The 25,181-nt window shown below is 43.2% G+C and overlaps 1 protein-coding gene, 1 long non-coding RNA gene and 1 other non-coding gene across 3 annotated transcripts in view; all 3 read left to right on the top strand.

Annotated features, from left to right (window-relative positions):
* RNF149 (ring finger protein 149) overlaps positions 1-22,201 on the top strand; it is a 29,376-nt gene extending 7,175 nt beyond the window's left edge. The window contains exons 2-7 of the mRNA XM_087823733.1: positions 5,231-5,481; positions 7,717-7,785; positions 10,682-10,764; positions 13,035-13,131; positions 16,290-16,488; positions 21,356-22,201. Coding sequence (XP_087679859.1) covers positions 5,231-5,481; positions 7,717-7,785; positions 10,682-10,764; positions 13,035-13,131; positions 16,290-16,488; positions 21,356-21,411 — 755 coding nt within the window. The 3' untranslated portion in view covers positions 21,412-22,201. The remainder of the gene's footprint in view (positions 1-5,230; positions 5,482-7,716; positions 7,786-10,681; positions 10,765-13,034; positions 13,132-16,289; positions 16,489-21,355) is intronic.
* Positions 22,202-23,308: 1,107 nt separating this feature from the next.
* Positions 23,309-23,420, top strand: LOC148091743 (small nucleolar RNA SNORD89). The gene has a single exon (XR_015715576.1). It is a non-coding gene; the product is annotated as a small nucleolar RNA SNORD89 (small nucleolar RNA).
* Positions 23,421-23,595: 175 nt separating this feature from the next.
* On the top strand, positions 23,596-25,078 carry LOC107532709 (uncharacterized). Its single transcript, XR_001602764.2, has 2 exons — positions 23,596-24,574; positions 24,698-25,078. It is a non-coding gene; the product is annotated as an uncharacterized LOC107532709 (long non-coding RNA).
* Positions 25,079-25,181: the final 103 nt, after the last annotated feature.

The raw sequence follows: 25,181 nt of genomic DNA, 5'->3' as shown, positions 1-25,181 counted from the left end.
GAAGGCTAGACTAATAAATTCTTGATGATCTTTAGTGCTTACTCCCACAAATGATCTAAAAATTTAGCTTTGAATTTAGTGTGTATTTTTGTGCTATAAGAAGACAGAAATGGCACCTGACAGCTTAATAAAAGGTGGAATTAATTAACTAGGACAGTTCCCAGAAAGACTGAGTTTTGAAGGACAGGATGATAGAGAAAGTGTCTCTGGGGATGGATGTGTGGTGTGAGGTAGGGGTGGGTGGGCTACAGGACATTCTGGGTGCAGGATTAACACTGTGAAAGGCTGAGTGACTGAGATAAAGTAATGCATTTAGGAAAATAGTAGAGTTTTCACTAAGATTGTTGTGCAGTATATTCAACAAATACAAAATATTTTTGAGCAAGCCAGATTATCCAAAACATAATTTAACATTCCAAGAATTGCATTTATTTTTGGGTCCTCTTCACTCTGAGCCAACCATTAAAATGTAAAATAGCTTCAAATTTCAGAGACATTTACATTCATATTTAGTGTACTGTTTCCCCTGCAGAGGAGTTAATATTCTCCTTTTTGGGTTATTTAAACTATAATACTAGAAGATAAGCCAGTTTTTCAGATTGATTCATTCAGAAACCCTTCTCTGGGTCATCACTGCATCATGCTGGGCTGCAAAACTAATAAATAAGAACAGGTAGTGCTGGGCTAGTGAGGGAGAGAGATCTATAAAGAAATTATAGGAGGCACATAAAAAGAGGCATATCTAAGAGGCTTTGGTGCATTGCATACTCAAAGGGATGGGTGGTGCTGAAAAGCCACACCTTAGGTTGAGCTTATGCTGAACCTTCAAGATTTAACCAGGAAGTCTCTAGGTCAAGGGGAAAAGGTGGAGAGGGTATGCAAGTTATGTTATTGGAAAAAAGAAAACCTGAAAGTTCGTGGAATTCTCTTGCTAGAACTTTAAAATGTCTTTCTTGCTCCCTGAATGAGTTCTCTAGAACAGAAATCTAATCCACTACTTTAAATATTTCAGTACTTCCCATTTCCTTCAATAGAATGTTGAAATCTACTTTAAATAGTTTCCTTGGGAGGAGAAATGGTACAATAGACTCAAAGCTCGCCCTCTAGAATTTTGAAACTATCGTTTGTTTGTTTTTGACAAGGTGGTAGGAGGAACACAGAAATTTGAAAGGAAATAAAAGTACACCCAATTTTATTTTTGGCATAGAAGAGTTCTGTGGATAATTTGGCTTGCTAAAGAATACTTTATTTGGTATTTATTATTGTTTTTACGTAGGTTTTTGATGATGTACTATGTGCGAAGGCCTTGTGCTAAGTGTAAGACAAAAATAAAGCAGACTGCCTCAGGTTCTCCTGTCTGATGGTGGTGTGTTTAGATTTGGGGAGCATGGAGGAGACTTGCACAAGATGACTTTTTTTAGTCAGATATGGTTGGTAGCAATGTTAAGGCCTAGGGAAGAAAAATAATTCTAAGGACTTTTTCTCACCCATCCCAAGTCTTTGGGTGTGTGTGCCTTCTGTGAAGAAATCCAGCTATTTGGTTTGAGAATAAATTGTGATGTGTCATCATATGCCACTGAGGCTCCCTGGGAGTGACAGAGATGCCTCAGGGGAGAAGGGCAGGGCCAGCAAGCTCCCTTGAGGCTGTGCGGGTGGTGACCCAGGCTAGTGCATTTTTACCCAACTGCCCTGCCTCCTGTTTGTCCCCCAAAATGTCCCAGGAAAGCAAGTCACAGGATAGAATGAGTCTTCATTCTGAGTTTTATTAATTTAAAGTAGTTCCCAGAAGCAGTCTTGTTGGTGTAATTACAGTACACACAGCACATGGTTTACCTTCATCCTAGGCACAGAACTTTTTTTTTAATGATTTCTTTTAACTTGCTAAACTAAGATTAATTTCCTAGGTGGAAAATTTCAGATTGATATGACAAGTGTTTTCAGTTCAGGGTGTCCTGATGCCGAGTGTTAGTTGTCTCACCCCTCCCTCACTTGAGATTTTAGGTGCTGAAGAACCTCTCTCATCTTGGTTCATCTTTCACCTCTTGTTCATTCATTCATTCATTCATTCGTTCAACAGATATTTACTAAACACTACTGTGTGCCAGCTTCTTTGTGAGGCACTAGGAGTAATGAGACTAGCACCTTCAGTCACTAACCAAACTGGACCAGTCACCATCCCAAATATGTTTTTATGATGGTTTCACAGCCTAGAAGGTTTCAGTTTCCTTCGCTTGTCAGCTTTCCTGTCCACCAGGACGTACCTGAGATGCACTTCGCAGGGAAAGATGCCCCATCGCCCCAAACAAAGCGATCCGCCTCAGCCCTGCAGCTCTTTGTTTTCTTCTTCCTTATTAAATTAAATCAGTGACAGCTCAGAATAGAAAAGTTCTCACCTCCATGTTGTAGCTGAAGGCATATTCTCAGGGAAGGCAGATTCTCCTGCCCCGACAGTGGTGGCAGAGAGAGGCTGACCCCCGCTGTGGCTCGGAAGCCTGGGTCGCCCGCACGGCACCGTGCCGGTTCCTCCAGCCCGGCTTTTCCAGGTGCCGGACGACACTGAGCAGCCCAGGATTCCCGCGGCTGTGGAATGCTAACGTGGCCTCTGCCCGCTTCGGGCGAGAGAAACGCGAAAGCCCTCCAGAGTCAGGTTTCTGCATTGTCACGCGAAGAACATTGTTCAGTACCAGGTGGTGTATGTGGCTGTAAGCACGGCATAGACAGTTCGTTTTCTGTGTAAAAGCTATTAACTGAGACAGGGACACGTGCTTCCCTACGCCCGTCTTCTTACTCACGTATGTTCCTGAAGGTTTCCGCAGAAAGGAGGTTTATAGGAGGCTTTCAGCTTGTGAAGTGCCGTGTGATTGCGGGTGGTATAACTATCATAATTGTGTCTGTATTTGTCTTTCTTAGCCACGAGATGTTTATTTTCCTGAAGGCGAGACGCGCCTCAGTCCTCGTGTCTCCCGGTGGTGACATGGTAGAGTGAGTGAGCGCTGAGACTTCAGCTCTTGTGAAGGGATGCTTTTAGGCCCAGGTCGTAGGATCGGCTTCCAGGGAGCAGCCACTGAGAAGGGTGCCCTTCTGGTGTTTCAGTAACTGAATCCCGATGGCTGAGGGTCACAGTGGGTTTCCTACAGATCAAATTTCTCTCTTAAGATAAAATGGTGTTACAGTGTGGTTTTAGTGTCATGCCAGAGAACATTATATATGTATTTTTAAATTAATTTTTGAATAGTAATATGTGCACATGGTACAGAATTTTTACTATGCCCAGCTCCTCTCGCAGCGGCAGTGGGGTCCCCAGTCCCTGGGGCCGCCTCCCAGAGATAGTCTGCGTTGATCTCTGCTCCCCAGAGTTTTACATGCTCCTTTCTGGTCGTCTGTGTAGCTTGAGCTCTGTCAGTACCGACAGCCGCTGCCTCACTGTGACTTGCATGGCTGGTTTCTTGCCGATGGACTTTTAGATTGGGATGGCAAAAACCTAGAAAAAACACTGACGGTCAGCATCTCTATAGATACCTCACGTGTACATACGTACATGTGTCTCACTGGTCAGCAGCCGCGCGTGGACGGCCATCGCCCTCCCCCGCAGCTTGTGGTCCCCTGCCCCGCGGGGTGCGGGTGCGGGTCTGGGCGCACTCTGTGAGCCGAGTGTGTCAGACACGTTTGTCTCTGGCAGGGTTACGGCCAAACTGCTGTGTGGACCATGACTTTTCATATGTCCAAAATCCACCTATTGGAGAGAAACTGTGCAGCTCTTTGGGGGATGATGAAGGTGTTTTGGAATTAGACGGTGATGGTTTCATACATTTGTAAATATACTGAAAGTCACTGGAATGTACCCTTTAAAAGGGTGAGTTTCATGGCATGTGAATTATATCTCACTAAAGCTGCTGTTTTAAAAAATAAAACCCATTTGTATTTTCCTTTCTGCAAACTGACTTCATTTCCCTTGTTTTCCCATTGTTCTTTTTCTTATAGGAAGCTGAGTTAGTTTTTTGTTTTTGTTATGTTACATGTATATATTCCCAATTGGCCATTTGCTCTTTTCATCTTGAGTCCTTGATTTTGCTCTTCAGCCATGTAGAAAATTTTAATTTTTATATATGGCTGGTCAAACCCTTTTTTATTTTTTATTTTATTTTTTAAAGAAGATTTGAGGTGGTTTTTCATACTTGGAAAGGTTTTTCTTCAGTATTTTATATTTATTAATCCCCATGTTTCTTCTGGCTCTTTTATGTTTACTTTTGAAATATATTTAAATCTTTGATTCTAAATCTTCAGAATTTGTTTTGGCCTAAGTTGTGAGGATGGGATAATAGCTTTTTTCCTCAGATAACACCCAGTTTCCCCCACACTTTTTTTTTTTAAATAATACATTTTGGCCCATTGATTTGAAATTCCACTTTTATCATTTCCTAAATTCTTTTATGTTTTGAGGTCTAAATTCTAGGCTTTTTATTCTCCATCCTAGTCATCTTCATATGTTACTATCACAACTGTTTTAATTACTTTAAATATAAAGGCTAATAAAACTCTTTAAAAGGTTTGCCTGATCATTCTTTATTTTTTTTCCCTTAAGTGAACTTCAGAGGTGGCGATTTTAAGGTTTTTAAAATCCTGTTGACATTTTGTGGTTATTGCATTAACTTACATTCATGAAATGGATGATTTCACGCCTTCGCCGTTTCTCTTTCCCTCTTGTCTTGTTTCCTGCTCATGCCTTCAGATCGTGTTAAATAGTAGTGGTCATGTGGAAGTTCTCAGCTGGCTGCCCTGAGATTAGTGCACATACATGCTTTAGGCGTGAGGTGGTAATGTTCATAAGTGAGGTTGGGCTGTGTGGTTCTTTTGCTTGTTTTTTTATTACCATTTTGTTTTTATTGTCTTAGAAATAATTTTAAAATGTATTTTTTAAACCTGCTGTGGAACAATTTAAATGTCATTGGTGTTGCTCGTCCTTAAAGGGTTTGGTGGTAGAATACACCTCTGAAACTGAGTGGGACTCTTGCTTTTGGGGAGGTAGTTCTTGGTGATTTATTCTACATCTCATGCAATCAGTCTGTTTTCTCTTTGGGGATCACTATGTTTTCCTTAAAAATTACCCATTTTATCAAAGTTTTCACATTTATATGCATGGACGAGCCATAGTAATCGTATGTTTCTCTTTTAACTTTCTCTATATAGTATTTTGCATTCTTTATATTGATTTCTTTGTTCTTTCTTACAGGAACAGGAAATATAGTGTTCATCATGGTTAGCTACTCAAAAGGAAAAGAAATTTTGGATCTGGTGCAAAAAGAAATTCAAGTCAAAATGACCATAGGGGTTGGCAAGCGCCATGTGCAGGAGCTCATCAGCGGCCAGTCCGTGGTGTTTGTGGCTATTGCCTTCATCACCATGATGATTATCTCGTTAGCGTGGCTAATATTTTACTATATACAGCGTTTCCTGTACACTGGCTCACAGTTTGGAAGCCAGGTAATTATGGATAACTCTTTTTAACTTTGCTTTTTTAAAAGATAGCTTGTAAAATATTTGCCATCTATATTGCTTGAAGTTGTATTGGACTGTATTCTCTTGCTGTTGTTGTAAATCCTCACCTGAGGATATTTTTTCCAGCACTTTTCAAAGAGAGTGGGAAGGAGGGGGGAGAGAGAGAGAGAAACATCGGTGTGAGAGAGACACATTGACTTGTTGCCTGACAGGGTTGGGAGCAAGCCTGCAACCTGTGTACGTGCCCTTGACCAGGAATCAAACCTCTGACGCTTCGGTGCACAGGTGACACTCTAACCACTGAGCCGCACCGGCCAGGGCTGGACCCGTTTCTTTTGTTTTGTTTTTAAATATATTTTATTGATCCAAGAGAGAGGAAGGGAGAGGCAGAGAGATAGAAACATTAATGATGAGAAAGTCATTGATCGGCTGCCTCCTGCATGCTCCCAACTGGGGATCGAGCCCGCACCCTGGGAATGTGCCCTGACTGGGAATCAAACCATGATCTCTTAGATCCTAGGTCGATGCTCAACTGCTGAGCCACATCTGGCCGGGTGCTGGACCCTATTCTTAGTATCATTTTCACTCATAATTGTTAAGTATTAATATGATTTTTTGAAAGTAACTTTTAAATTAGAATGTATTGTTTTCTGTTCTGGGGGAAATTACATACACATTTTTAATCCTCAGTTGAGGATATTTTTTCCATTGTTTTTCAGACAGAGAGAGAGAAACATCAGTGTGAGAGGACATCAACTGGTTGCCTCCCATACGTGCCCCAACCGGGGCTGGGGATCGAACCTGCAAATGAGGTACATGCCCTTGGCCAGAATTGAACCTGGGACCCTTCAGTCCACAGGCCTACACTCCCACCACTGAGCCAAACCAGCTGGGGCAGAAATTAGATATCTTTAAATCCAGGTCACTTTTTGCATGTTTTGCAAACATAAAGGAAAAACCAAAAGGCATGAAGTAGAGGGGACCTGGTTCTATTTAAAGAGAGAACTCTGGACCCAGCCAGTGTGGCTCAGTGGTTGAGGGTTGACTCAGGAACGGAGAGGTCATGGTTCAGTTCCTGGTCAGGGCCCATGCCTGGGTCGCAGGCTCAGTCCCCAGCAGGGGGCCTGCAGGAGGCAGCTGATCGATGATGTTTCTCTCTCGTCGATGTTTCTGTGTCTGTCTCTCCCTCTCCCTTCCTCTCTCTCTAAAACTCAATTTAAAAAAACATATTTAAAAAGAGAACTCTGGGCCCTAAGGTGAAGAGCAGAGTGGGGGTGGGCTTTGCTCTCTCCATTGTGGGGCAACTTTCAAAGCCATTTACCTGCAGAGGAACGGTCTCCATCCAGCAGAGGGGAGGCGGGGGAGGGGCTGAAGATCCAGAGGCTTCCAGCGCAGAATTTCACACTTACCTCTGTTGTCTTGAAAAGTCACCTGTCCTGACTTTGTAGGCTTTAGATAGTCATTTCTGAGTCACCTTCTACCTGATGACTAGGATGCCCCTTTCCTTTTAGGGAAGTTGATAGATGGTAGCCGCATCCTTAGCTCAGTGCTTTCTTGCCAATATTTAAACATAAAAATTGGAACTGGGTTCTTGTTTAAGCATGGCATTGAAAATGGAATTCTTACCTCCCCCAATTACAGTTTACATTCAGTATTATTTTGTACTGGTTAGCCAATGCTATACTTTACAAAGTGGACCCCCCTGTATTTCCGGCACCCACCTGGCACCACACATTGTTATCACACTGTTACTGCGTCCCCTGTGCTCTACTTCATGTCCCCAGGAATATTCTGTAAGCACCAGTCTGTACTTCTCAATCCCTTCCCCTTTTTCTACCAGTCCCCCAACTCCCCTCCTGTCTGGCAACCACCAGTCTGTTCTCTGTGTCTGTTTCTATTTTGTTTGTTTGTTTGTTTGTATCTTTAGATTCCACAGATACACGAAATCATATGGTGTGTGTCTCTCTCTGACTCATTTGCAGCAGCATGGATAGACCGAGAGGGGTTATGCTAAGTGAAACTAAATATTCTTCATCAGTTAGCTCTTATATGTGCTTATTTTGTACATTAAGACCGATGGTAGTTTTATTTTCATTATAGTCATTTAACTTTGCTTTTTAAATGAATTTTTTATATAAGCTTCCTTATATTTTATGAATTTTTTAAAACAGGTTTTACATAAAATTTTCAATAATTATAATAATTTTTCTCCTACCTAAGAGCCATAGAAAAGAAACCAAGAAAGTTATTGGCCAGCTTCCACTTCACACTGTAAAGCATGGAGAAAAGGTAATATTTTTGTGGTTTGTATTTTCTGTTTTGTTTTTGGTTTCCACTAGACTATATGTCTGTCTGTGTATCTAATGCTTTTCCAGTCTGCTAAATTCACAGTTACTGAACATGTGAAGTTTTAACTAGTTGAGTGAATCCTGACTCATTTTTTGTGTTTATTTCAAAGCAGGGCTGTCAGAAATAACTCAGTTGCATATGTTGACGAGCCTTTCAGACCTAGGTAGCCACTTGGCATACACAGCTACTTGAATTTAAATGAATTAAATTAAACTTAAAAGTCATTTCTTCCATCACACTAGCTATATTCAAATGCTTAAATTGGCCACATTGGCTGGTAGCTACCATCCTGGACAGCGCCAATATGTCCATCATCGGGAAAACTTCCACCTGTTGGTCAGACTCAGATGACTAAAGAAGATAAAGAAGTTGTCTCTACCACAGACCCTTGAAAATGTCAAGTCATCTCTGTTGAATCCGAGACTGTGTTTACTCTCTCAGATTCCTTTAATTCCAGGGAGAAAATGAAGTACTTTTTTACAAAAGAAACATTTTGACATGGCCAGCCCGAGACTTAACAGGCCAAAGTCATACCCGAGGTGAACCTTTTTTAGAACAGGACAGATCCCGAATCTAGAACCTCGCATTTTAGAGGGTAGATTCCTTAAAAGGAAAGCGGTTGCTAACACAGCAGTATTCTTTTAATAGACCGTTTTTGTGCCGTGAAACTCTGATAACTATGTTGACATAGCTGTAGGTTTGTTCAGTTGTTTTGGTTTTCATTTTATCTCACTAAGTTGAGACTTGATCTGTCTCACCCTCTAGTCTGTGTCCTTGAAATGAAAGAATAACTGCACTCGTGGTTTTTCTCTTCCTCTGACCTACTTAAAGGGCCAAAACAGAAACAGCACGTCAAATACGGACCTTTGATTTGAAAACTTTGGAATGTGATATTAATGGGTTATGGGCTATCTTTAATATTGAGATATCCCTGGCATTGTATTTTGGCTGCCATGCCTTCCCTAACCCTTCACGTTGTCGTGACAGTGAGTTTTAATAGCTTGTGCAGGGTTTCTTGCCATGCAGATATACTGAACAGAAAAAGTTTAAAAAAGTTTCCCATCTTCAGGGTTAGGGTTAGCATCCGATTTACAAAACAAGGTCCTTGTGATGCATGCCCGTGACAAGCGGCATGCCTTTGGTGTAGCCAGGGACTTGACAGCAGGTAGTCTTAGGTTCCTCTTGGAATCTTCCTACTCTCCGAAGCAGGAATTCTCAGTCCTTAAGTAGGAAGACTGATTTATATGGATAATTTACTGAATTAAGTCTTTGAGAACATAAGTAAATTGATACTACCTTCTTTCTGTTAAGACCATTTTGGAAAATATGCTTCCATGGACTGGTTTTTTGAAAATTGTCAAAATAGTGGTTTAGAAAAGAGGGTCCATAAGTGGCCCATGAGATACATACGTGGATTTTCTGACTATTTTATGTTTTAAACTTGTATGCAAAAATGTTGTTTTAAATAGGTGTGTGTGTGTGTGTATATATATATATATATATATATATATATACATACTCATCTTAGGCAGGGGGAGAGAGACAGTGCTTTGCTGCTCCGCTCCTTTTCGCAGCATTGGTTGATTCCTCTACGTGCCCTGACCGGGATTGAACCTACCACCTTGGTGTATGGGGATGAGGCTCTGACCTACTGAGCTACACAGCCAGTGTCTTAAATCTACATCTTGTCCAGTTCTAGAGACTAGAGTTTGTTTTCTAATTTTTCTTTTCTTGTGGACTCATTTATATAATGTGTAAATTTTTAAATCATTAGGGACTTTAAAAATGATTTCATCACTCTTGCATGGCATACTGATAAATATTAAGTGATATTTACTTTAGTTGTAACATATAATTTTAAGTGTTATAAAGTTCATTTTAATACAATCTTTGATAACCATATCTACATATAAAATCAGTTTTCATTGCTTGCTTATTAATAAGTGATACACATAGCTAAATATATTTTAAAATAATTACGTGTAATCGAGTTTCATAAAATCAACTTGCTAGAGCTGTAGCCCCGGGCACTGATGGGTGGTTCCTGAGTCGCCCCAGAGCCTTGGGAATACAAGTGCATTGGCCCCTCTGGGTCTGGTGGCACCTCCAGCCCCACCCGCTGTGGTCGGTGGGATGCCAGGTGGGTCGACCCTGAGGATACCCAGGGAAGCCTGAGGGGTGAGGTGGACCCATGGATTCTTAGGAGTGGAAACTTTGTCATAAGACTGCTTCCTCCCCTGCAAAGACTGCTTCCTCCCCTGCAATTTTTGTTTGTTTTTACCTTTGTTAATTTGATAAGTGAAAAAAAAATAACTTATTTCAATCTGTAATTCTTTTATCACTAGTGAGGTAAATATTTTCAGGTGCTTAGTGTTCGCATTTCCTCCTTCACAAGCTGCAGCTGTACCCCAGCAAGGCTTCGTGACTGTGCTCTAGTTTCTTTTTAATGATTCCAGAAAACAAGCAGCTTATTGGATAACCTTCCTTTATAGGTTTTTATATTTGAAAAATAGTCAACTTTATCATAGTAAAGCAGGCATTTGCATTTCTAAAGCCCTTAAAACATGAACACTTTAAAATATAAAAACCATGGACGCTAGCCTAGTATGTAAACACTGCTCACGTCTCATTAGGTAGACAGTGACATTTCTTTTCAGCAAATTCTTTAAATATTCTCTTGATAGTGGTAAGAAGTAAATACCAAGTAGAAATTGTACACTTAGTTCCAGGTAGTACCCAAGTAGACTAGAATTGTCGCTGCTTTACCCAGGGCGCCGTGAGCCTCTCCGCGGATGTGCGTCCCTCCCAGGCTGGTGAATGCTCTCTTCTCTTACAGGGGATCGATGTCGATGCTGAGAATTGTGCCGTGTGTATTGAAAATTTTAAAGTGAAGGATGTTGTCAGAACCCTGCCATGCAAGTATGTTCTTTTTACCTCCTGAGATGTTAAGAATTACTCGACAGGCTTCAGGCTCCCAGCAGGAGTCTTTTGGTTCTGCGACTTGAAGACCTCGTGTAATGATGATCTCAGGGTCTCTTCCTCTAGAAAAGACGTTCCAGTCTTGCGGACTCCTGTAGCGTATCGCTTTAAAATCGCTTCGCTTAGGAGCCTGTGGGTGAGACTGGGAGACCCGTGGGTGGGCTTTTTACAGTGTGCTGTGGAAGAGCAGGGAGCTGACGCTGGCCGGCGGGGGCCCGGTCGCGGGCTGGAAGGGGCGGCGGGGGGGCGGCTGGGGAGGGAGCCCTTTGCTGTTGTCTGCACCTGGGTTTGGTGTCCTCTGGGGTTGCATAAAATAAATATTCCTCCCCTTGCTCTAGGTACATTAGGGGCTTGGGGGTTTTCTTGTTTGCTTTTTAAATCTTCACCAGAGGATATTTTTTCCGTTGCTTTTCAGAGAGAGTGAAAGGGAGAGAGAGAGAGAAACGTGTGAGAGAGACCCATCAATTGGTTGCCTCCTGCACGCGCCCCGACCAGGGCTGGGGGTCCAGCCTCCAACCAAGGTATGTGCTCTCGGCCAGAATCGAACCTAGGACCCTGCAGTCCTTGGGCCGGCACCCACCACTGAGCCAAACCGGCCAGGGCAGGGCTTGGTTTTTTAACCAGTAGGAAGTTACGTTTCCTTTTTAATGATGGGATAATTTGATAACTTTTTAATTGCTTTGTTAGCAGAAGGGTGTACAAATTTATATGTTTGAGTTTGATTAGTTTTAATTATACTCCACAGCTATTAGAAGCAAGTCACAAGTTGATACAGGGCAGGCAAAAGCACAGGTTTCCAGTTGTGAATATGTGAAACACAGTTTATTCTTGTATAATGATTTATCAATTATTGTATTATTTTCCACATGGTCAACTGTAACCCACCCTGCTTTTGCCCCACTCTGTATATAATTATGTTTGCTTTATGTTTGGAAAGTATTTTAATATATATAAGTACTTTATAGTAGATTAAGTTCTCAGTAATTGTGGAGGAAATGAGTGAGTATGGGATTAAGAAAGTAAAAGTTTCCTTAAGTCTGTAGGCAGTTATAGGGGTTGGTGTGGTGGGCACTGAATGAGTTGAGGTGAGTGTTACAGGGTGATCATGTCCTCTAGAAAATTATTAAAATAGAAAAGTATTTTTACTCTCGGCTGGTTTAGGACAAGTCTTTCTGACTTAAAACTAATGCTTAGGATGCTTCCCTGAGGGGCGGCCGAGGCTGCCTGCGGCTCGGCGCGCGGGGCCCCTGTGCGCGGCCCGAGCCAGCCTTGACCTGCGCACGTTTCCTGGCCTTTCTCGGCTCCGGGTTTCAGCGTTTTCCTCCATTTTCTCCTGTGCTTTATTTAGTGAGTTTTCCAGGATGGCCAATGGGTTTCTTTTATGTTTTTGTAAAAATAATTCCTTTGGTGAGTCGGTTTCCGTTTGAAGATGGAGAGGCCGAGAAGCTGCGCCAGGCTGTCGCGGCCGAGCGCTCGCCCTAAGCGCGTGGCGTGTGCATGGCGCGGTCCTGCGCGCCTGCTGCTGTGGGCCCCTAGCCCCTGGCCCCTGGCCGGTTCGCCCCTCCGAGGAGCCTGTGGTGCAGGTGCACAGGGCTTAGGGAACCAGCTCAGCCGCGGCATCAGTCACCCGACTGGTACCGGAGCCCAGCTGTCTGGTCCAACACTGTTCTCCTAGCTCCTCACCTTCGTCACCTGAGCCGGCCAACCAGGGCAAGTCAGTAAAAGAAGAAAATACATAGGTGATTGTTTTTTATGCTGAAAGGGATGTGTTTGCTACAGAAAAATGTGACAAAACGTTTTTTAACTTGCACCCCAAAGATGATTTGTTAATATTTTACTGTATTTCTACTGGAGTCGTTATTTATAGACAAATATAAGGTACTCTCAGTTTAGTATTAGCTTATTGCTATTAGTTTACTGTTGGTAAACCACATTTGTGCCCAAAGAGCTTGAAAACCACATAGAAATACAACCTAGCATAATGCAGAAGTAAACTGCTCTTTTTTGTGGAGTGAAGGGGAAATTTCCCTGTGAGGTCATGTTTAACGTGGGAAATAGAATAGATAGGAACTGAGGGGACGGGAACAGACCTAGAGTGTTGATTGGATGTTATTTAATTGTAATGAGAAGAGAAGTTGGTAGAATGTATTGTTTCCTTGATATGATACAAACATTGATTGTAAAACATTAACACAACTTAATTTTTTTAGGCATATTTTTCATAGACTGTGCATTGACCCATGGCTTGTGGATCACCGCACGTGTCCCATGTGTAAGCTTGATGTCATCAAAGCCCTGGGATACTGGGTTTGTTGCCTTTTTGTTTATATTCCATCTTTCCCCGGTTCTTGCTGAGGGATGCGGTGTCCTATTGGCCAGACGCAGGAGGGTTGGACTAAATACTCCTTCTTTGAAGAAGCTTTCCTCTTGATTAAGAACAAATTCTTAAGACATTCCAAAAAAAATGACCTAAATTTGTGATTATAGAGTAATATGCTCGATGTTTCCTCAGAGAGCTTGCTGTTGCTTAGGGCAGTACATTGTGGGATAACACGTTGCAGAAAGTGCGTGTGCGGGCCAGCCTTGCAAACAAGTCTTACACAGTGTTGGCAGCGGAGGGGCCTCCGACGTTCTCTGGCTGTGGGTGCACATCCTGCCTGCGAGCCAGAGCCAGCGTCTCCCGACCCCAGGTCTCCCGAGCCCTGGGTTCAGAGTCAGACACGGGGGCGGATGTGTCCTGCATTGAATTGGCTCCCTCAGTTTGATCCTTAGAGGCCATGGGACCTTCCTCAGAAAACAGACATTAGGGCCGAGTAGGAGAGCGCACGTCCCAGTAGCCAGCGGTGGGTGAGTGCTGCACGCTCCGTTTCGCTGACTAGAAACTCCAGTTTAGAGATGCTCGGCTCACGCGAGGTCACAGCCAGTTAGGGGGAGTCGGTTTTCAGAAGAAAGTTTGCTTCCTTCCAGGGTCCAAGCTCTTAACTACTGTCCTACCCAGAAGGGGCAGACAGAGGGAAGAAAGCAGATACTTCCAGACTGTCCTGGTTTTTATTGTCTTTAGAGTCTATATAATCAAATCAGTGTCTTCAAATGTTCTTGATTAAATAGTAAGTAGTTTTGGAATAAAGATCTTTGAAAGAAGTAATATAAGTGTGAAACATAATTTTCTTGCTAAACACATATTTAGAGTTTCTCGTAGCATTTATTGTGCAGTTAGAAACTACAGAGAGGTGTGGTTTTTAAATAATCATTTAAAGCTACTTAAAGTCATAATGGCTCTCGAGGCTGCGGGTATGCGTAAAGTGTGCTCTCATCTCCTGGCCTAGCATATCTCAAAAGATAGACCACTACCTTAATAGCCAGCATAATTTTCTGTGAATTATATTTTTCAAGCGTGGGCTCTAGGATTCCCTCCCTTAGGCGCACAGTCGGCCTTCAGGAGCATGTTACATAAGTCGCATTGGCTTTGATATCTAGAAAATTTGTCTTTCTTCTAGAATTCCTAACATTCCCTTATCCATAGTTTTTAATAGTGATGCTCTGTTTAGCACGTGGTAACCCACTTCCTCAGTGAGAGGCCCACCCGCCGCTGCAGGTGGAGGCTGCACCCGCAGGGCAGCCCGTTTCAGTAGCATCCAGGCAGGTCGACAGGTGTTTTCTCAGAAAAGTTTTCATTCTTCCCTTTTCCCTCCTTAGATACACTCTGAAGTTCATTTTAAGTAACTTCATGAGTCAGTGATTTTAAACTTGTTATGCATTTCTAAAAATTTGTATAAAAGGAATTTCACTAACAATTAGTATTGAGACTTTAATCCTCATGAGTTTTGTTTCTGGAAATATAATTCATGTATTAAAAATCAAGATTCTTCATTTTACATAAGGTTGGGTTGCTTTCTTAGAACATTAATTTCAGAAAGCGAGAATATGTATCCCAAAATGCTTAATTTCTTTTTGAAGAACAGAAACCTTATAGAAACTTGAAATCAAACTAAGTCATTAACTTGTCTTTAATTTTTTTTAAATCTTTTGGCAAGTATGCCATCTTCTTCAGCTCAGTGGCTCATCCTGTGTTGGATTTTATAGGTAGTCATGACATGCTTTCATGTAGTGACTACAACTAGTATAACTAGTTGTCGCTTCCAAGAAAATGTCCACCGCAGGGAGCAGCCGGCTGTCCTCCACACAGCTCAGAGGTGGTCCTTGGGTTTGCAGCTGTGTCCGCTGTTGTTTTCATTAATTTCTCCGGCAGTTATCAGAGGAAAGCTGTCTAAGGGGCTGGGTCTGAACTTGGCTCTGGGGAGACCGATGAGTAAGACACAGCCCTCGCTGTCAGTGTCACCTGATGGGGGCCAGGGTGTCCACCCAGACACAGCGTGGCAGAGGCTGTAGGAACCCAGAGGAAGGACGGTCCACTCGCCAAGTGCATGTGGGAAGGGACAGGAGTGGTTTCTTCGAGGCACATCTGAGCTGGTTGTGGAAGGATTTGTCTGGCAGATGAGTACATGGCAGGGGTATGAAGATGTGGGGTTAGAGACTGGCAGGTAGTCAGACTTGGCAGGTATTTGGAGAAACACCTGGGAAAAACAGTGGGCTGAGCGAGTTTGGACAGTGTGGCAGCTCAACAAGATCTGGTGTGAGGCGTGTCGGGTGTCGTGTCCTGAGGGTGTTCGTTACTGATGAGAGCGGCAGAGTACGCGGTATTTGGGAGGCGGGGTTCTGGAACACAGGTGGGGTGCAGTGTGGCGCAGGCGGCAGGCCCGGGCCCTGAGAGCCCGGGGGAGGGCAGGGGAGGGACTGCAGGGTTCCACTTGGAGCACAGGCGACGGTCTCTGCCCAGGCGCACAGAACCCACCCCCACCCCTCATGTCAGTCCCTTTCCCAGCAGTTTCATCTGATCACAGCATGGCTTTGACTCCAGCATTAATCAGACAAGGTCTGGATGGCCCCCAAATTTTGAGACAGAATGTAGTAATCCTCCTAGAGTCTCGCCCCCCCTTCCATTATTTTATTTAAAGCAGCAAATGAGAGAGGACGTAGTTAGAGGCAAATTGACAGTTGATATTTTTAAGTGGACCAGATCAGTGGGAAGCGCCGTGTTGTTCAGAAAGCCCGGCCCTCGCTGTGGACCGGCCGTGGCCAAGGCGGCGTGGTTGGTGGCAGGCTGATTCCATCGTCTCCGGGGGCGGGAGAGTGTGTATGACAAAGCTTCCCTTCCTGTCCACAGAGAGTTTGAAGGTGGCTTTGATCGTATCAAGGGAAATGGCTGTTAGAGTAAAAATGGTCAGGTCTTAGGAAGCTGCTTGTTGAGAAGTGACTCATTGACGATGTTAAGTAAAGGAGTCACGTGCTCTTTGCCATGTTCTGCGTATTAGGAAGCATTTTGTGTGAGTTATGCACAGAAGCTGAAAGGTAAGCTTTGATCGATTTACTTAGAAAAGACGTTTCCTTTTGTTCTCACTCCCAAGGGAGAGCTTGAGGCTGCCCAGGAGACGCCCGCCGCGGAGTCGGCCCCTGGAAGTGTTGTGGCCGCGCCTGTGAGCATCGCCCTGCAGGACGAAGACAGAGGCGCCGGGACCAGGCCTGGGGCGAGCTCCGCCTCCGAGCCCGCGCCCCAGCCCCGAGGGCCCCTTAAGGAGGACGCCGGGGAGCACACGGCCCTGCTGGGTACGTAGCCGCAGGGTGTGCCACACACCGACACTCGTCATTGGAAGGAGATGCGGAGATCCTAAAACGCAGGAAAGCGTAAGGGCGAGGGGGCCATGGGCTCACACCTGGAAATGCCGTTCTGTCGTTTTGGTGAATGCATGCCTTTTCGGAGCTCTTGCTGTTCAACGACCCGGAGAGCGTCGTTTACGTGCTGCTGGGTAACCTGTCTCTGTGTGAGCGCGGGAAGCTCTTTCCGTACCAGTAGGCACCTGGTTCTGTGTAGCTGCGGAGGGTACATTTTGGGCTTTCCACAGTCCTGTCTTCAGGCCACACCCTGTGGATGGACTCGGTCAGTACGTGGCCCCTTCTTACCATTATGTGTATTTGTTTTCCACTTGTCTGGTTGTTTCCTGTTGTTCTGAGAGGTAAAATAGAGTGAATTACATTTTCTTTTAAAGATTTTTTTATTGATTTTTAGAGGGAGAGAGAGAGAAAGAAGCATGGATGTGAGAGCAAAGCATCGCAGGGCTGCTTCCTGCGCGCCCCCGGGGAAGGAACAGGCAGCCTGTCGTGCCAGGAGGGCGCCCAGCCAGCTGAGCCACACCGGCCGGCGCTGAATTGCAGTGTCTGATTATTGGTGACATTACCGTCTTTTCCCATTTGCCAGTCGTTTGTTTCTCTCACGAGTTTTCCATTTCATCTTCAGCCTGTGTTTCTGTGGAGAAGCTAATTTTCATACTGATCCTAAGCACTTTGGTCTTAGTCAGATGTGTTAAATATCACCCCTTTTCCCCAAGGCCTGTATCCTTTGACTTTCTGATTTATTTTGCTTAGATAGAAAATTTAAAATTTTATCTAATATTTGTGGTTTTGTACTTTACATTTAAATCTTTAATCCACATGGTTCAAGGGGCGATCGAGCTAACCTATTTTTCCCTAAGTATTTGATCAATTACCCTAATATTGTTTAGGGAATAACAGTTATTTATAAACAATATGTTTTGATATTTGCAAGACAATGCAGATTCCTTCATCTTTATTCTTTTTTTAAAAAATTTCTGGCCTTTTCTGCACTTTTAAGGTTAACTTTGTCTCTGGTAACTCTTTCCTTCATGTTGGGGGCCCTGGCAGGGGGCTGTGGGCCCTAGTGGGAATCACACTTCGGGTATTCTACCTGCCTGAGCTCAATCTTCCTTTCGTGTGTGTGTTTCCTGAATTGGACCTGAGTTACTGTATTTCTTTTTCTCATTTTTATCATTGTACAGTTTCTTTACCTTTCAAGTATAAATATGTACATAAAATATAAATACAAGGAATTCACTAAATACCACTATTAACAGTTGCTGTGTAAATAAAACTTGTAAGCAGAGAAATTACTTGGGGATATCTGGTTTATTTAACCACATTAGGAGAAAAAAAGGAATAAACCTTTTTCTTGCCAAATTTCTCTTCCAAGGGATGCACTAGGCCTTCAGCCTCTTGAGACTGACAGTACTGGCCGTGGAAGGGCTGCACTGTGCCTGCCCGTGAACCTCCCATACAGGGGCTATTCGCAGTCAGTACATGACAGGTTTTCTTTTGGCTAAACTATATTTTCCATTAAAAAATAACTTTTCCTACAGTCCTCGAGATGATGTGAAATCTATTTGGTGTTTCATTTGTCTGTCCTAGCCCAGGGCTACGTTGCATTAAGTGCTACTAGAAGATAACAGTAACTAGCATAGTTTTCTAAAGCCATAGAACAGTGTCAGTTTTTACTGATTTCTTTTGCATTCATGACCTTCATATAATGTCATTGGCTTGAGTATATTTGACTTTACAGAAGGTAAGTAGCATTTGCAAAAGAGCAAATCCTCTGACTTCAAGATACAGTTTTTATGGCAGCTTAGGAACTCACACTATTTTTACCTAGAAAATTCAACTTTTTAGAGTATATACTGTTGGAGGGTATAATTCTAAAGCATATAATCGTGGAATAATGTATCTTCATAAAGCCATATGGTTTATTTCGATTCATTTCCTATTTTTGTTTGGAGAAGATAAAATTATTTTGTACTCCGTGAGCATGTTCAAACACAGCAGAGATTGGTATAAAGGAACAACAAACGTGGAAGTTAGTGTCGGAAAATCAGATTTTAATTTGCCATAACTAGTTGACATTGTCTCACTTCTTTGTCTTACTTCTGGGTGAAAAATGATTTTTGTATTGAATTCATACTATTTTGATGTTGTCAAAGCAGTGTCTAAAACATGAATTCCCAAATGTAGTAAGACTTCATTAATTAGAACTTACTGCTTCACAGCATTTGAAAACAAAAATTAAATAGAAGTTCAAAAAAAATCTTAGGGAAGCTAACCACTTCAGAAAGAGACAAAAGCCTGGCCCTTTAAAAATACTGTTTGCTGCCCTGGCCGGTTTGGTCCAGTGGTTAGAGCATCGGCCTGCGGACTGAAGGGTCCCGGGTTCGATTCCGACCAAGGGCACGTACCTCGGTTGCAGGCAATGGGCCCTGGTTGGGGTGCATGCAGGAGGCAACCAATCAGTGTGTGTCCCTTACACTGATGTGTCTTCCTCTCTTTCCCCCCTTCCCACTCTCTGAAAAGTAATGGAAAAAAAATATCCTCCAATGAGGATTTTTTAAAAATTTAAAAATAAATAAAAATAAAAATATTGTTTGCTTACTAACAGTGTAATTGCAATAGAAGTGAACTTCTTGGTACTGTGAATGAATGCAGGAACATTTGTATGATTATATGCCAAGCAATGCCTCTTAATATTCTGATAGGCTAATAAGTTAAAAGTAAAATGATTTTTTTTACTATTGCGATTTTATTTGGAAAATCACTTTTGTAATGAAAACGTAAATGGTAAATATATACTCGTATGTAAAATTGACAACAATGGTGTATATATATATATACACACACGCGTTTGTTTTTATTTTTAACTTCAGGCATAAAATTATAAAAGCAGAAAGTAAAACTATAAATTTTCCCGGTCTAGGCAGTATTGATAATCAATATTGCAAGTAGATGATGTATTTTGATTATCAAATCCCAAGGCATTTTTTCAGGTGGTTTTGAGGGAGCGTTTTTTAAAGCTGGGACAGAAGCAGCGAAAGGGAGAGCCCAGGCAGTGCTCTGCTTTGGCTCCCTAGAAATGTGACAGGAAAGAAGTGAGCCGGGGGCTGCTGTTAGCTCCCTGGGAAGTCGGAGGAAAGGGGCCTTGGAGACGGGATCAAGGCCTGAGCCGGGTGGAGCGGCCGCTGCCCACTGCTCCCCTGGCTGCAGGTCTCGTGGGGGCCCTTCGAGTTTAAGAGACACAGGCCTGTGGGGATGAGAGGGGAGGAAAAGGCAGGCGTGCTCCCTGGAGGGAGAGCACCAGCATCTGTATTCTTAAGAACCTTTGAAAGGGACGTATTTACCTGATTAAAACCTCTGTAGATTGTAAAAAGCTCTGAATGCCTGTGTTTAGACTTTGACTTGAGAAGATAAATCGGAAAGTGTTTGAATGATAGTGTTTGTTCTAGTGTTAAGTTAATAAAGTGATTTTTAAATAAGTTGCGCTGCAGTGAAGAAAATTTTTCTGGCCTGTTCTACATTTTTTAAGATTAATCTTAAAATCATTTTGCCAAGTAAAAGGAAGTCCCATCAGAATTTTTACTGTAATTGTTTTACAAAATCATGATGCTTCAATTTTAAAATCTGCCATCCTAGAGGAGCAAGTATATTTTCCTAAATGTGTAATATTCAAACTGAATCAGTTTTTTCATTTTTTTACGTATTTAGGATCCGTGAGGCAAAGATAGAAATATTAGAGCTTAAGTCTGAACGGGTTCCAGAGAAAAGCGGGCTGCCAGAGGAAGACTGCGGCTCGGAGCTGGAAAGGCTTCGAGCTGGAGGGGCTCCGAGCTGGGGGGGCTCCGAGCTGGAGGGGCTGCGAGCTGGAAGGCGGGAGGCCCCGCGGCTGGGACAGGGCTCCTTCGGGCCGGCCTGCCTGGCGCGGCTCCTGTTTTAGGGGTGCTCTTGCTCGAGCCACAGTGCAGCCAGTGGGTTTATGTTGTTGCCGGCAGGCTCCAGAAGGAAAGGAGATTTGCTTCTCTCGTACTTGGTCACCCTTGAGACACTTAAAGCGGGATAAAACTTGTATCCTGACTAAACATCCTTCAGAAGCGGCGTCTCGCGGTTCCTCTTCCTTCTCGTTACCTGTAGTGCATTAGTTTGTGAGCATCTTTCCCCAAACGCCCTCTTAAGACTAAGATAATTTCAAACAATAGAAACAGGCGCGGGGAACGAAGCTAGGTGACAAAGGCGCGGAAGCTGTTCGCTGGCTGGCCCTCGGCCCCGGGCTTAGGGACGTGCCGTCTCTGGGAGACCCTTTTGTGCGGAAGCTGCTCTGCACCCCTTTCCCGAGCAACGCCGCGCGCCAGGATGTGAGCGCCAGGTGCTCCTCCAGGCCACTCTCCCGCTTCAGTTTCCTCTGTAAAATTAGGGTGGAATATAGCGTCTCCCTGTTGGTCGGTATATATCGCCCAGTAAATGCCAGCTATTGGTTTCATGGGTGTGGCCCCGTCGTCATTGTCACCAAAGCTACTTGCTTTACTTTTGGAAACGTTGACCCCAGCTCCGGCTGCATCGTTTTTTATAGCTCGTGCTGACCGGGCGAATGGGGCTGATGCTGGAAAGCCTCGCACTGTGTGTGCGGGAGATGTTCATAGGCTTCTCTTAACTGTCTGGAATGGGTTGCCATTTTTACACATACGTTTTATTTTTAAATTTCTGTAATCTGTTGCTTGAATTATGTCTTTAAATGAGTAACAGTGTTTGTTTAATTGAAGTTCAGACTTTGCCAGGAGACTGATGTTGCTCTGCTGCTTTGTTGCAGAGACCAGCAGGAGCGACCTTCCTGGAGGACCGGCTTCCTTGCACAGCGGCCACTGACAGCGGCATGGACAGGACTTCAAATTAAAGGACATTTTATTTTTTTTACTTTAGCACATAGTTTGTATATTTGAAAATAATGTACATTCTTTTACCTCTCATGTTCTGATTTGATATACAAAGGGCTAAGATATTTTATTCTTAAAGAGACTTTTTGATTAGTGTTCATATATTTATCTACTAAAGTATATCATTTGCAATAAGCAGCATGTTGTTTCAGACTGTTTACAGCGCAGGCGACTGGGAGGGCCCGCTGGTGGGCGGACGGGTAGTGTCTCTAAATGCTAGACTGGCTACTGTGGTTCAGCATACACGAGATGAATTCCGTCTCAAGGGTGGCTTTAGACTAAGCACACTGAATTTAGACCAGTTGAGGTGGAATTGTATAATTAAATCCCATAAACCAATCACATCAGTTTTCGTGGAAGAAAGACTATTTTAAAACATTAAACTTGTAAATGAGATGAGAGACATCTACACCTTGGTATTATATAGATTTCAGAATCTGAGAACCTTTTCATTGTCATATTACCTAATTTTTGTGATGCTTCAGTGGGAAGTTCATTTTCTTCAACAAATAAAAATGCTGAGAGTGTACTTCACACGAGCATTAGGTTCTTGTAGCCTTGTCAGGAAGCGGAGTAGACAGAGGCTGGTTCTCTTTGTAAATGATGACTACGATGTGTTGGTTCCAACTGCAATTTAATATTTACGGCTGTAAGGGCGGAAGGTGAATTTTTTATTGTTGTAACAAAATAAAACTGGTTTTCTTGATTGATTTTAAAGCAAACTTAATGGCCATGATCATTTAATCGTCTGTCCCTTTTACCTTTGTTTGCTGTTCCTGCGTGTAGGTGAAAGGAGCAGGCAAATATGAAGCATTCGGAGACTAAGTTTTATGAGGGGACTAAGTACACACCCACGCCCTGCTCTGCCACTTGTCGGAGGTGGAAGTCGGCGGGGGGGGGGGGGGGGGGATAGGGAAGTTATTAATCTTAGATCTTGGTATTATAGTCCTTTGTTGCTTTGCTTCTAAACTAGTTACTATGTATATCTTTTTTGTGGGTATAAATAAATGTTTAAAAAGAAAATACATTTTACAAAATTTAAAAGAATTTACTCTTATAGCTATCTAAGTTTCAGATAGCTTATTTTCTTCAAACTACTGACCACACGTTGATTGTAGCCACTTGTAGTGAAGTTCTTGGTGAGTAAACATTTTTCCTAAACTCCATGGCCAGATTCAGCTTGAGAAGCTACTAAAATAGAAAATCCATCTTACTTTGAGCTCATTTAAACAGACAGCCTCAAAGTAGGTTTCCATAGTAGTCATTATTTTTAAAATCTGCCTTCTCTGGTTCATTTCAAATAGGAAAATACGTCCTTGAAACATGCTAGAGCCCTGGCTGGTGTGGCTCAGTTGGTTGGAGCGTGGACCTGTACACTGAAAGGTTTCGGGTCCGGTTCCCAGTCAGGGCACATACCTGGGATGCGGGTTCGGGGCATGTACATGGGGTGGGGCACATTGATGTTTCTCTCTCTAAAAATCAATAGAAACATGTCCTTGTGTGAGAATTTTGTAAAAAGCTGGGAATATGGGTAATATAGATGAAGAAAGGGTATACTAAACCAGATAGTGAGGTTATGATGTCTGTACGATCATTTTCCTTTCTAACAGTTGTCATAAAAGCCATTTGTTCACAAGTAACGTCAAGTTTTAACTTTGAAAGTTCACAGGCAGCCTGTGCGAGGCAGTGTCCACGAGCAGGGCTCCCGTCAGAAAACTAGGAGTCTGGAGGCGAGGTGTGGAACAGCGCCGTCAGGTAATTCCCTGCCTGCTGTCTTCTCGGGGATCCTGGATATACAGAGCCTTCCCTGAAGGACTGCTCCCTGTGTCACTGAGGAATGATGACAGTAAAAGGCCGAATTGCAGTGCACCCCTCAGCAGTGTGCTCTCTGGGTGCACAATGACAGCATCTCCTGAAGCGAACCACTGGTCTGACCTCAGCACAGGACTGAAGCTTCGTGCTTCAGGCAGGAGCTCCGGGGAGGCCCCACAGACTGATCCGTGCATCTTGACACTGGGCCTTAGACGGGTGCTAAATGCCCCTCTGCACTCCGCGGGGCTTGCCGGGTCAGGCGGCTCACAGCAATAGACCTTCAAGGGCAGGTGCGTCCCCATGTGACGAAGGACCCAGTGTGACCCAGCCTCCCAGTTAGGCTGGCTGGCTTTGGCAAGTCTATCTGCTCAGTGAAGGCTGAGATTAAATCAGTATGTGCTAGCACTCGAGGCATCGTGTATTGGTTAAAAGCAGTTTCTGCAGGCTCGGTGTAAACCCTCTGTGATTTACAAGGCACAGGATGCCGGCCTGAACCAAAGCTAGTCTTGTGGTATAATGTGTCTGACACAACCGCCAATTAGAAAAGCACCTACACCTTTCCTAGTTTAGTTTTTGAAGTTTTTTAAAAAAATAAGCATTTCACTTTTAAAAATACTTGTGTATTAGCAGTTGTAAAAATGAAGTATTTACAGTGTCAGTGTACAGCTAGAAATATACTTATTCTAAAGACAAAGTATTATGTACGTTGTGAGTTGAGAAAAGTGTATTTGCATTAATTTAAAATAAAAGACTAGAAAGGCAATCCATTCTTTTTGATGAGTTGTAGGCTTGTGTTACGGGCTAGTGAGAACCCTGGGAGCACCATTCCTGCGGGCGGACTGCAGGTACTGAGTCCCAGGACTGTGAACTGCTTTTGGAAGCACCTTGGTTGGTTCGAGAACAGTGACTGCACAGACCGACCAGACAGAAAATGAGATCAGCAAAGTCTTAGGTAGAGGGCGCAGGAACATGAAGGGGCATGTAAACGCTCTTTCGTGATACCCTTAAAATGTGATCCTAAAGGGATGCCACTCAAAACATTATTTAAAATATGGGGGGGCAAAAGTAGGTGTACAGCTGTTTGCATGGAAAATAATACAATAACAACACAAGAGTAAACTGTTTTGCATACTCACAACTGTGAACCCACTGCCCCAGCCCGCAGGTGTGTGGCCCTCCACCGGAAGGGAGGGCAGGTCGTCACGGGACGTAGGGCGTGGTACGTGCAGCGGAGAATCCAGGAACGTGTGCCCCGGAGAACAGTGAGGGAGCCATCTCTTAAGGTGGGTGGGATAACATACTGTTACGGAAAATTATTTGAAATAGTTGTATTTTAAGGTGCCAGATACTGTTTTTGAAGTAACTTCTTTCTGTCCTGTTACTTAGTTTTGTTTTCTTTTTAACAGGTGGTTTGAAGATATTAAAGAAATTGGAACTAGAAAACCCAGAGAATTCAAGTTGGTTTTTTTTTTAAGATAAGTTAAACTGAACTCCTCTGAATACACTTAAAAGTTGGTTGCACACACACAAAATAAAAGGGGGAAAAAGGCAAAACAACAAGCATTGATTGCAGTTGTTAAACCCCATGATTATAGTTTCTTGTATCTCAAGTAAACTTTCCTCTGCTGCTAAGCATGTTTAATGAAGAACCTTTTGCTGGTGTTCTGAACGTAAATTTTGACGGGTTCATATGTTCTCTAAATATAACTACTATTCTTTGTAAGCTATTTAAAATAAATCTGCAAGTCTTTCCTCATTCAAGTAAACACCAATAGTGTGGTCTTTCACTGCTGAGTCCATGTCTGCCATTTGCCCACTGAAGTTTATTTGTAACCCTAAAGTCCCTCTGGGCAGCGTGTTCGCAATTGTTTGTGGACGTGCAGACAGTGA

This window comes from Miniopterus natalensis, chromosome 13 (assembly GCF_054644295.1).
Source record: "Miniopterus natalensis isolate mMinNat1 chromosome 13, mMinNat1.hap1, whole genome shotgun sequence".
Classification (NCBI taxonomy): Eukaryota; Metazoa; Chordata; class Mammalia; order Chiroptera; family Miniopteridae; genus Miniopterus; species Miniopterus natalensis.
This window is presented reverse-complemented; position numbering and strand designations above follow the sequence as displayed.